Below are 12,897 nucleotides of genomic sequence, written 5' to 3'. Positions count from 1 at the left end.
AGCCCTGATGAAGGATGGATTAAGACTGTTCCGGGCAGTCTTTATCCATAACTAGGATTTTTACTTGAAAATAAAGTTGAATCAGTTTAGTAGAACTAAAGCAAGGGACAGAGAACATTGGTAGGAGCAGTTTATAGGCATTCTAACTCTAGTTGTACTGTCAGGTCGTGGATAAATCAGGAAGTTGAGTTGCATGTAACAAGGCGTTAATGCTCATATAGTCCAAGGAAACTAATTGTGTAGTAATCGTATGGAGGATGAGTTCATGGAATGTGTACAAGGTAGTTTTCTAAACCAGTATGTCAAGGAACTAACCAGGGAACAGACTATTTTGGATCTAGTATTGTGTAAAGCGCCCAGGTTAATTCAATTACCCTAATATCAATTGGGATAGGAACAATTTGAAGGGCATAACGGCTCAAAATTCTTGAACTAATTCAAGAGAACTGTTTTAGCCAGCATGTAACAAACCCACCGAGGGGGGGGGGATAATTCTAGATTTAGTAATGAAGCTGGGCAAGTGAATGACTATTTCAGAGATAGTGACCATAATATTTAGCATCATTAATGAAAAGGACAAAGATAGAACATGAGTAAAAGTTCTAAACTGGGGGGGGGAGACTAATTTTACAAAGCTGAGAGGTGAACTGGTGAGAGTGGACAGCTATTAGAAGGAAAAATAGTGTCAAATCAGTGGGAGGCATTCAAAAGCGAAACTCTACAGTTGAAATGTAGACATGTTCTCACAAAGGAAAAGGGTGGTATTACCAAATCTAGAGGCCCCCTGGTTATCTAGATACAGTAAGAAGTCTCACAACACCAGGTTAAAGTCCAACAGGTTTATTTGGTAGCAAATACCATAAGCTTTCGGAGCAATGCTCCTTCGTCAGATGGAGTGGTCTCTGTTCTCAAACAGGGCACAGACACAGAAATCAAATTACAGAATACTGATTAGAATGCAAATCTCTACAGCCAGCCAGGTCTTAAATGTACAGACAATGTGGATGGAGGGAGCATTCAACACAGGTTAAAGAGATGTGTATTGTCTCCAGACAGTACAGCTTGTGAAATTCTGCAAGTCCAGGAGGCAAGCTGTGGGGGTTACTGATAATGTGACATAAATCCAACATCCCGGTTTAGACCGTCCTCATGTGTGCGGAACTTGGCTATCAGTTTCTGCTCAGTGACTCTGCGCTGTCATGTGTCGTGAAGGCCGCCTTGGAGTACGCGCCACAGCGAAAAACCGCACCGACCTCCTCAGAAGACAAACACGGGACACGGTGGACAGAGTACCCTTCGTCGTCCAGTACTTCCCCGGAGCGGAGAAGCTACGGCATCTCCTCCGGAGCCTTCAACATGTCATTGATGAAGACGAACATCTCGCCAAGGCCATCCCCACACCCCCACTTCTTGCCTTCAAACAACCACGCAACCTCAAACAGACCATTGTCCGCAGCAAACAACCCAGCCTTCAGGAGAACAGTGACCACGACACCACACAACCCTGCCACAGCAACCTCTGCAAGACGTGCCGGATCATCAACACGGATGCCATCATCTCACGTGAGAACACCATCTACCAGGTACACGGTACCTACTCTTGCAACTCGGCCAACGTTGTCTACCTTACGCTGCAAGAAAGGATGTCCCGAGGCATGGTACATTGGGGAAACTATGCAGACGCTGCGACAACGGATGAAAACACCGCTCGACAATCACCAGGCAAGACTGTTCTCTTCCTGTGGGGGAGCACTTCAGCAGTCACGGGCATTCAGCCTTGGATCTTCAGGTAAGCGTTCTCCAAGGCGGCCTTCACGACACACGACAGCGCAGAGTCACTGAGCAGAAACTGATAGCCAAGTTCCGCACACATGAGGACGGTCTAAACCGGGATGTTGGATTTATGTCACATTATCAGTAACCCCCACAGCTTGCCTCCTGGACTTGCAGAATTTCACAAGCTGTACTGTCTGGAGACAATACACATCTCTTTAACCTGTGTTGAATGCTCCCTCCACCCACATTGTCTGTACATTTAAGACCTGGCTGGCTGTAGAGATTTGCATTCTAATCAGTATTCTGTAATTTGATTTCTGTGTCTGTGCCCTGTTTGAGAACAGAGACCACTCCATCTGACGAAGGAGCATTGCTCCGAAAGCTTATGGTATTTGCTACCAAATAAACCTGTTGGACTTTAACCTGGTGTTGTGAGACTTCTTACTGTGCTTACCCCAGTCCAACGCCGGCATCTCCACATCATATCTGGATACAAACAGGCCAAGATAAGGCAGAAAAATAAAGCTTATGACTGTCACAAAAGATTCAATACTGTAGAAAGCCCAGAGGAATATAGAAAGACAGGATTGTAGTAAAAATGGAAATTAGGAAAGCAAAAGAGAGGATAGGAAAAAAGTCTCTTAAAAGACCCTATCGAGACTGCCTCCACCACCGTTGCTGGCAGCCCATTCCACGCACCCACCAACCTCTGAGTGAAAAACTTACCCCGACATCTCCTCTGTACCTACTCCCCAGCACCTTAAACCTGTGTCCTTTTGTAGCAACCATTTCAGCCCTAGGAAAAAGCCCCTGACTGTCCACTCGATCAATACCTCTCAACTTCTTATACACCTCCATCAGGTCACCCCCTCATCCTTCTTCTCTCCAAGGAGAAAAGGCCGAGCTCACTCAACCTATCCTCATAAGGCATGCTCCCCAACATAAGAACATAAGAAATAGGAGTAGGTCATCTAGCCCCTCGAGCCTGCCCCGCCATTCAATAAGATCATGGCTGATCTGATAGTGGTTTAGTTCCACTTACCCGCCTGCTCCCCATAACCCTCAATTCCCTTATTGATCAGAAATCTATCTACCTGTGACTTAAACATATTTAACGAGGTAGCCTCCACTGCTTCAATGGGCAGAGAATTCCAGAGATTCACTACCCTCTGAGAGAAGAAGTTCCTCCTCAACTCTGTCCTAAACTGACTCCCCCTTATTTTGAGACTGTGTCCTCGAGTTCTTGTTTCCTTTCTAAGTGGAAAGAATCTCTCTGCCTCTACCCTGTCTAGCCCCTTCATTATCTTATATGTCTCTATAAGATCTCCCCTCAGCCTTCTAAAGTCCAATGAGTACAGGCCCAATCTACTCAATCTCTCCTCATAAGCTAACCCCCTCATCTCCGGTATCAACCTGGTGAACCTTCTCTGTACTCCCTCCAAGGCCAATACATCCTTCCGCAAATAAGGGGACCAAAATTGCACACACTACTCCAGGTGCGGCCTCACCAGTACCTTGTACAATTGCAGCAAGACCTCCCTGCTTTTATACTCCATCCCCTTCGCGATAAAGGCCAACATTCCATTTGCCTTCTTGATCACCTGCTGCACCTGCAAATTGAGTTTTTGCGATTCATGCACAAGGACCCCCGGGTCCCTCTGCACAGTAGCATGTTGTAATTTTTCACCATTTAAATAATAGTCCATTTACTATTATTCCTTCCACAGTGGATAACCTCACACTTGTCAACGTTATACTCCATCTGCCAGATCCTCGCCCACTCACTTAGCCTGTCCAAATCTCTGTGCAGACTTTCCACATCCTCCACGCGATTCGCAATTCCAACCCAGGTAACATCCTTGTAAATCTCCTCTGCACCCTTTCTATGGCTTCCACATCCTTCCTGTAATGAGGCGACCAGAACTGAGCACAGTACTCCAAGTGGGGTCTGACCAGGATCCTATATAGCTGTAACATTATCTCACAACTCCTAAACTCAATTCCTCGGTTGATGAAGGCCAGTACACCATACGCCGCCTTAACCACAGCCTCAACCTGCACAGCTGCTTTGAGCATCCTATGAACTCGGACCCCAAGATCCTTCTGATCTTCCACACTGCCAAGAGTCCTACCATTAATATTATATTCCGCCATCCTATTTGACCTGCCAAAATGAACCTCCTCACACTAATCTGGGTTGAACTCCATCTGCCACTTCTCCGCCCAGTCTTGCATCCTATCAATGTCTCGCTGCAACTTCTGACATCCCTCCACACTATCCACAACACCTCCAACCTTTGTGTCATCAGCAAACTTACCAACCCATCCCTCCAGTTCCTCATCCAGGTCATTTAGAAAAATCACATAGAGTAAGGGTCCCAGAACAGATCTCTGGGACACTCCACTGGTGACCGACCTCCATGCAGAATATGACCCATCTATAACCACTCTTTGCCTTCTGTGGGCAAGCCAGTTCTGGATCCACAAAGCAATGTCCCCTTGGATCCCATGCCCCCTCACTTTATCAATAAGCCTTGCATGGGGCACTTGCTGAAGTCCATATGTACTATATCTACTGCTCTTCCTTCATCAATGTGTTTAGTCACATCCTCAAAAAATTCAATCAGGCTCGTAAGGCATGATCTGCCTTTGACAAAGCCATGCTGACTATTCTTAATCATATTATACCTCTCCACATGGCAGACTGGTCAGAAACGTCAGATCTCATGGGATACAGGGGAAGGGGGCAGGTTAGATTCAAAACTGGCTCAGTGACAGGAAACAAAGGTAATGGTCGATGGATGCTTTTGGAAATGGAAAACAGTTTGCAGTGGTGTTCCTCAGGGCTCAGCCTTGGTGCCCTTGCTGTTTGTTGTATATATTAATGAGTTAGACTTAAATGTGGAGGCATGATTGGGAAATTTGCAGATGATACAGAAATTGGCATGTACTTGATAGTGAAGAGGATAGCTGTCAACTCCAGAATCATCAACAGTTTGGTTGAGTGAGTGGAAAAGTGACAAATGGAATTCGGTCCAGAAAAGTGTGAGGTAATACATTTGGGGAAGGTAAACAAAGCAAGGGCATACTCACTAAACAGGAAGATATTGAGAGGGATTGAGGAAGTGAGACACCTTGGAGTGTATGTCCACAAGTCCTAGAAGGTGGTAGTTCAGGTGGACAAGTGGTAAAGAAAGAACATGGAATGCTTTCCTTTATTGGGTGAGGTATTGAATATAAAAGCAGGGATGTAATGCTGGAACTGTATAAAACACTGGTTAGGCCACAGCTGGAATTTTGTGTACAGTTCTGGTCACCATATTATAGGAAGAATGTAATTCCACTGGAGAGAGTACAGAGGAGATTTACAAGAATGTGGCTGGGGCTTGAAAATTGCAGCTATGAGGAGAGATTGGAAAGGCAAGGGTTGTTTTCCTTAGAACAGAGGAGGCTGAGGGGTGACCTAATTAATATACAAAATTATGAGGGGCTAGACAGGAAAGACCTGTTCCCCCTAACAGAGGGGTCAATTACCAGAAGGCATAAATTTAAGGTGTTTGATAGAAGGATCAGAGTGGACACGAGAAAAAAATCTTTTCACCTAGAGCAGGGGTCTCCAAACTTTTCAGTACGAGGGCTGCATCGTATATTTTACACATTTTCAGGGCCAAAGTAAAAAAATTAGTTTTATAAATGAACTGGAGATGATTAAGCCCGTGAGATCGAATGAAATTCACTGTTGAAACAACAGGTTTCAGAACGCAAGACATATCCACATATTTTCCGCACAATGCTTGTTGATGGATAATGCAATGCAGAAACATGGACTTTGAGAATCCACCAACCTCTCAAGCTTTTGTGATTTGTCCAACCAAAGCTACCTTCACCCCAAACATGTTTTTTCCTCCATCAATTGTCACGCATTGCAGTTTATTCCACTCCAGGTTATATTCTAACACAGTTTTTTGCAATTCTTTGAAGATGTCTTCTCCAGTTACTGTGCTGTGCATGCTATGCACTGATGCTAATTCTTGTGTCACATTAAATTCACTGTCGACACCACGGATGAATACTAAGAATTGTGATGCGTCACACACATCAGTCAATTCATCAAGTGCGAGAGAATACAACTGAAAATTTCTTGCTTTGTCTGCAATTTGATGAAATATATTGCTTCCTATATCCTCAATTCTACGAGCAACTGTATTTGGCGCAAGACTGATGATTTTGAACAGATTTGCTTTTTCTGGGCATAACTCCTCCACTGTTTCCATTATACACTCTTTGATGAGATCTCCATCGGTGAATGGCTTTCCTCTTTTAGCCAACACATAAGCTAGTTTGTAACTGGCCCTGGTTAAAGCTTCATTTTCAGTTATCTTCTGTGTAAAAAAAGCTTGTTGGGAAAGCAGCCTGCGTTTCATTCAAATTTTTCCGAACGCTGTGTTCCTGTGAATTGGGAATAACTTGGTTCATGTTTGGTCTCAGTGCCGACGTACATTGTACTCCTTCAAAATTGCGACAGTTTCGTTGCATATGACACACAAGGCTTTATCACCTGCTTGTACAAAGAAGTACTTTACACCCCATTCTTCATTAAACAGACGGCACTCACTGTCCACTTTTCTTGGTCTGAATTGCCACCATCATTGTCATTGTTCTCGCTCATTTCAGACAGATGGAGCTTACGGATTGGATAAAGCAGCTGTCACTCAGTCAATGCAGAGCGGCAATTGGATAACAGATGTCTCAATTGCTGATTCGTTTAATGAACTGTCAGTCACAGGACGGCAGCTCTGATTGGACAATAGGCCGGTAAAGAGGGCGGGTCCATCATACCGCGCGGAGCGGCAGCAAATGTCTGGCCTGTGGCTTCCGTCCCCGCGCCCGGATCCTGAGTCAGTGGCGGGGTTCCAGATGCGGGAGTGTTTTCGGCAACGGGAATCCCGTCCCGCCCCACTGGCTGCGGGCCAGATGTTAGCCCGCTGCGGGCCGTAGTTTGGAGACCCCTGACCTAGAGGGTGGTGGGTGTTTGGATTTCACTGCCTAAGTCGGTGGTTGCATTTGAAATGCTCAATTCATTTAGAAGGTATCTGGATCTGCATCTGAAATGCTGTAGCCTGTGGGACCAGGTGCTGGAAAGTGGGATTAAAATGAACAGCTTGTTTCTTTTTTCTCTTGACTGGTGCCAATACAGTGGGCTGAATGGCCTCTTTCTGCGCAGTAACTTTTCTATGAGCTGTGATCCCCAGTAGCATGGAACGAGCATTTGGGCTCATGATTTCTGAGGCAACAATAGCAGCAATGGAGCAGGCTCAGATGGGACAGTCCTAGCTTCAGCACTGAACATCTCCATGTGGTACACAAATATTTTCTTGCTTTAGTCTTAATGAAGTGAGCTCTAAGGCCTGATCAATGCCCCCAACAGAGCCTGAAAACTGGTAGGTGTCAGATTATTTTTCTACAAGTGTTGCTCTTTTGAATATCTCGGTGATTTGTGTACCGGTACCCCAGCTGTTCAGAACATCTGCAAGTAATTAAACGCTGCAGCAGGCCAACTTGCCCTTCTCTCAAGCAGCTATCCGATCACTGAAAAACAGCAGCCACTTCACAATATGGATTAAACATGGGGAAGATGATATTTTGAGAGGGGAATCACAGCCCATTGATTGGACAATTATTCATCGTCTACTTGGTTTTTACAAATTCTAAAATTGAAATTGACTGCGAAACAGCCTAAATTGCAGTACTGGATGCTGCAGTGAATTTATAGGGATTTGGCCAATCCCTGATGTTACCTGGGAGTTCTGGAATATATTGCTGAATTTATGGGTCAGAGTGGTTTCAATCTTTTGCAATTTCTTATGTTACCATTTTAAATATCTCTTGTCTCATTTCAAATGGTCTGGGGCACCAGTAGAATTTGGACAACTCAGAATGTCCCACGATCTTCATCAGACAATCAGCACAAACTGCACAAATGGTCAGAATTATCTTTCTTGTCATTTTCTGGGGAGACTGTCAGTCCCCCATCAGTAAGCGGAGGGAACTGAAATCCTGAAAGCTAGCACTGCCCACATGAACTTTTCATCACAGCTTTCCTTAAGGCAGAAGGTCACCTGCCTGATGTCAGGATGTGTTTGTGGCCCTTTCTGTCTAATGTACAACTGTTTTAGCAAACCTCAGCAAAGGGGCAGAAATGTCCACATTCTGGACCCATCAACAACTCTCTCCACCCCTTCCTCACTCTAATTGTTCTGGGTTTGAATTAAAATGGGGTCACAGTGGGAAAACCTTTGGGAAGCATTGCTCCAATACCTTTGTAGTAAACATTAAATGTGAAATTTCATTACAATTAGTTGACGACTTGGTGAAGCAACACCTAGAAGACCATAAGAATTAGGAACAGGAGTAGGTCATTCAGCCCCTCGAGCCTGCTCCAACATTCAACAGGAGCATGGTTCATCTGACATTCCTCATGCCCACTTTCCTGCCCTTTCCCTGTGATCCTTGATTCCCTTACTGATCAAAAATCTATCTCAGCCTTAAATATGCACATGTATACAGTTGAGTATAGTGTACAGTTTTGATCTTGTACAAGGACATAATTGGGCATGCAACCCAGGCTCATGAGTCTAGTTCCTGGTATGAGGGAAACCTTGTAGACTTGGCCCATATTTTCTGGAGTTTAAAAGAATGAAAGGTGATCTTAATGAAACAAATAAAATTCTCAAGGAGCTTGACGGAGTAAATGCTGAGAAAATGTTTCCCTTGGCTGTGGAAACTAAAACAGAGTCACAGTGGCAGAATAAGGGGTCAGACATTTAGAAGTTTCTTCAATTTAAAGGGTTGTGAATCTTTGGCATAGAGCTGTGGCTGCTCAGTCACTGAGTGTATTCAAGATAACAATACATTTTGGATACGAGGGGAATCGAGGGAAGGTGTAATTGAGGTAGATGATTAACCAAGTGAATAGAGTAATGGAGCAGGTTTGAAGGGAGGAAAGTCTTATCTCCCCTCCCCCCACTTCTGAGATCCTTCTGTGCCTATGTCCTGCGAATGAGCCCTGTAATCACCCCAACATACCCTTGATCAACTCTTAATATAATGGGAGAACGTGTGCCTGCAATCACTGCACCCTGATATAATAGGTTATATCCAGCTGTAATCATCTCCCAACATGATGGATACATAATGAAATGTGCCAGACACTGCCTGAAATCTCACCACCTCTATGATTCCATAGAGTTTAGCTATTCAGCCATTCAATCTGAACACATCTGATCCATAATCAAATTCCACGTCCCTTAATCCATTTGATTAATAAATTTTATCAATTTCAGATTTTAAAATAGTAATTGATCTAGCTTCAAGAGTTCCAAACTTCTAGCATTTGTGTATGTTTCTTAATTTCACTCGTATCTCATTCTAATTCTTAGACTAAACTCCTAGACCCATCAAAGTAGTTTCTATCAGTTCCCCTAAATACCTTGAGCTTCAGTCAATTCACCCTTTAACCTTCTAAATTCCAGACACTATAACCCTAGTTTGTGTAATCTTTCCTTGAATATTTAACTGTTGCAGTCCAGCTATTCTGGTAAATTTACATTGTGTTCCTTCCAAGTCTAATATATTTGTCCCAAGTTATACTGCTCACTGTATATTTCCCACTGATGATCTATTATTTTACCCATTAACACAATGTGGATTGTGTCTGTCACATCCCATTGAAGGCAGTGTGACCAAAAGCAAGAATCTGAGCAACTGTTTCACATTTCTCCCTTTCAATCACTGTTCAGTTTGAGCAGATGATGACTGCTCTTAGATAAGTGTTCACATCGTTAGGCTGTTAACCATTGATCACTAACTATAATGTGGCACACCTTCCTTCGTTAGTGTTTGGGAAATATCGTTGCAAAAAAACTATCGCCACAAAAAAAATTCACAAACTTCCTGGCATATGCTAGGCTGCTTATACCAAAGTTAAAATTTCCCATTAAAACTACCCTCCCATTACTACACAATTGTCTAATCTCTGCATTTATACAATCTATCACTTCACAGCTGTGCTGCAATTTTACTCCACTTCTACTTCTCAATTATAATAGTCTTCATTGTCTGCTTACTTAGAACATAGAAAAACTACAGCACAAACAGGCCCTTCGGCCCACAAGTTGTGCCGAACACATCCCTACCTTCTAGACCTACCTATAACCTCCATCCTATTAAGCTCCATGTACTCATCCAGGAGTCTCTCAAAATACCCTATTGAGTTCGCCTCCACCACCACTGACGGCAGCCGATGCCACTCGCCCACCACCCTCTGTGTGAAAAACTTACCTCTAACATTTCCCCTGTACCGACCCCCCAGCACCCTAAACCTGTGTCCTCTCATAGCAGACATTTCCACCCTAGGAAAAAGCCTCTGAGAGTCCACCCGATCTATGCCTCTCAACATCTTATATACCTCTATTAGGTCTCCTCTCATCCTTCGTCTCTCCAAGGAGAAAAGACCGAGCTCCCTCAGCCTATCCTCATAAGGCATGCCACTCAATCCAGGCAACATCCTTGTAAATCTCCTCTTGTATCCTCTCCAATTGAACTGATTTCATTCACAATTACTAAGGCTACCGTTACCCAACAAATTTCCCCATTCTGCCTGTACAGCTCTAGCACCTGATAATGTAGTTCCCTGCAGCCATGTCTCCAAAATCACCCATTGACGGAATGGAGTCCATTGTGTAATGGAGGACCTTGTACCTGTTCAGCCACTGACATTCATTGTAATTATTCCCTGTATACCAATTCTGTAAGAGCCTGTGGATTCCAGCCCCACCTCAGCCTCTTACTGCAGCTGAAGCAGCAATTACTCTGAGTGACAGTCAACCTTTATTGGTAGAGGCATTGAGTTTCGGAGCCAGGAGATCATGCTGCAATTGTACAAAACTCTGGTGCGGCCGCATTTGGAGTATTGCGTACAGTTCTGGTCGTCGCATTATAGGAAAGATGTGGAAGCGTTGGAAAGGGTGCAGAGGAGATTTACCAGGATGTTGCCTGGTATGGTGGGAAAATCGTATGAGGAAAGGCCGAGGGACTTGAGGTTGTTTTCATTAGAGAGAAGAAGGTTAAGAGGTGACTTAATAGAGGCATACAAGATGATCAGAGGATTAGATAGGGTGAATAGTGAGAGCCTTTTTCCTCGGATGGTGATGGCTAACATGAGGGGTGAGAAAAAAAGGACAGATGTTAGAGGTAGGTTCTTTACTCGGAGAATAGTAAGGGCGTGGAATGCCCTGCCTGCAGCAGTAGTGGACTCGTCAACATTAAGAGTATTCAAATGGTTATTGGATAAACATATGGATGATATTGGAATAGTGTAGGTTAGATGGGCTTTAGATTGGTTTCACTGGTCGGCGCAACATCGAGGGCTGAAGGGCCTGTACTGCGCTGTAATGTTCTATGTTCCATATTCTAAATCATCCTTCACAGAGCAAGCAATGAGGAAAGAACGTTCTTCCCTTTAAAAGGGAATCTGGCTCGAATAGCATGTAATCCAGAATGAATGCACACCACTACTGGAGTACAGCATGATCTGACAGCTCTCCCTCTCAGAGCCAACACTAGGTTCAACTGCCCAGCTCTATCCAGGCTGGTTTCAGATGGATTCGTGTTCACACAGGCCGGGGCCCTGAGCTGCCCAATAGGCCAGTGCTCCTCGATGGCTGCCACTACCTTCCACCTGCTTACAGGAGGGTATCTGCATATCACCAGTCCCCCTCCTCGCCCATTCATATTCATGTAGAAGATAGTAAGTGGGGATAGTTTAAGGAATATTTTAATGCATAGTAAAGCAGGTTCCCCTGTAGAACAAATGCACAGTCAGTCCATTCACACCAAAGTCCACAGAGTGCATGTGCTTCAGATTATTAAGTGCAGGTATACATCTAGTGACCATAGAGCTTCTGTGAGAGTGCTACAGCAGAACTTTCCGATAGCGGTTCTTCTGCACAGCCTGCAGTCGCCTCTGTCGCTCTGTGGCTCGATTCCCCACTGTCTGCTTCAGCGCAGGGAGAATGACTCTGTCGGCTGTGGGCAGCATCATTTCAGGCCTATGGAATGAGAGCACAAGTCTCTGAGGATAAGTTTTTAAAAAACACTTGTCTAACTCAGGACTAATCACAGGATCTGTGATCTCCCAGCAAACTAAATCTTGTCATACGTACATGGGTCTAAGTACAGGTGCTCAGGTAGCATTCATAGCACAGAAACAGGTCACTGGCAACTTTCAACCTTGTTTTTCTGAGGGTAATGATTTGCCTGTGACCTCCGCAGGAGGGGTCCTTGGTACATGAGTACAATTAGCACCTATATCTCAGACACACTACACTTCAGGTTGTGGTTTATTATCCAAATGACTTGAGTTAACAAAGCAGATTAACCAGATATTTCACATTCGCTTCCTCCTCAAACCTAGATCAAGGTGATGGATGTATGACAATACCTTGGTTTAAGAATGTGAGCCTGAGAGGAAACAGAGTCAGAGACCAACAGCTAAAAGAGTATCTGGGAGGATCAAAAAACTGGCTGAACAAGTAAAAAGAAAACAAGCGTGACATTATAGGACAAGAGGAAAGTGATTGTTCGGAGCTCCTGGAGGTGAGGAAGGTGGAGCTGGAAGAGTTCAGGACTGCAGAGTGTGTCAGGGATCAGAGTTAATGAAAGATAAAATATCCTTAGTACAAGGAAGGGTAATTGGTAAAAAAAAAAATTATATACAAGTTTTTGTAAATCTAGATTATTTCTGTTTAATCTGTGTAATGAACAGGATTGACAGAGCTTCTCAGTTCTGTGAGAGCACATCCTGGAACATGTGGGAACTCCAGGAAGCATCTTCAGCTGGAGAAGCATAAGCTCTGGATTTCAGAGCGTCAGCAGCAGCAGGCATCACTGAAGTGACAGCTACATGGATACCACTTTTCTGAATGTGTCACCCCAGCTTTTAACGGTGTGCAGTAGGAGAGGAAATAGGTGAGTGGCCAGGCAGTCATGGAGGACAAAACAGGTAACGCCCTTAGTGCATCTCACTCTCCAATCAGTATTCAGTTCTGAAGAGCACAGAGT

The 12,897-nt window shown here is 44.2% G+C and overlaps 1 protein-coding gene across 3 annotated transcripts in view; it reads right to left on the bottom strand.

The window, feature by feature from the left end:
• Positions 1-11,595: 11,595 nt before the first annotated feature.
• ccdc74 (coiled-coil domain containing 74) overlaps positions 11,596-12,897 on the bottom strand; it is a 72,234-nt gene continuing 70,932 nt past the window's right edge. For all 3 annotated transcript variants that reach the window (XM_078226776.1, XM_078226777.1, XM_078226778.1), the window contains one exon: positions 11,596-11,885. In XM_078226776.1, the coding sequence (XP_078082902.1) occupies positions 11,750-11,885 (136 nt within the window). In that variant the 3' untranslated portion in view covers positions 11,596-11,749. The remainder of the gene's footprint in view (positions 11,886-12,897) is intronic.

The sequence above is a fragment of the Mustelus asterias genome, chromosome 13, assembly GCF_964213995.1.
Source record: "Mustelus asterias chromosome 13, sMusAst1.hap1.1, whole genome shotgun sequence".
NCBI classification, from domain to species: domain Eukaryota; kingdom Metazoa; phylum Chordata; class Chondrichthyes; order Carcharhiniformes; family Triakidae; genus Mustelus; species Mustelus asterias.
The sequence above is the reverse complement of the archived record's forward strand: the minus strand, read 5'-3'. Positions and strand labels throughout refer to the sequence as shown.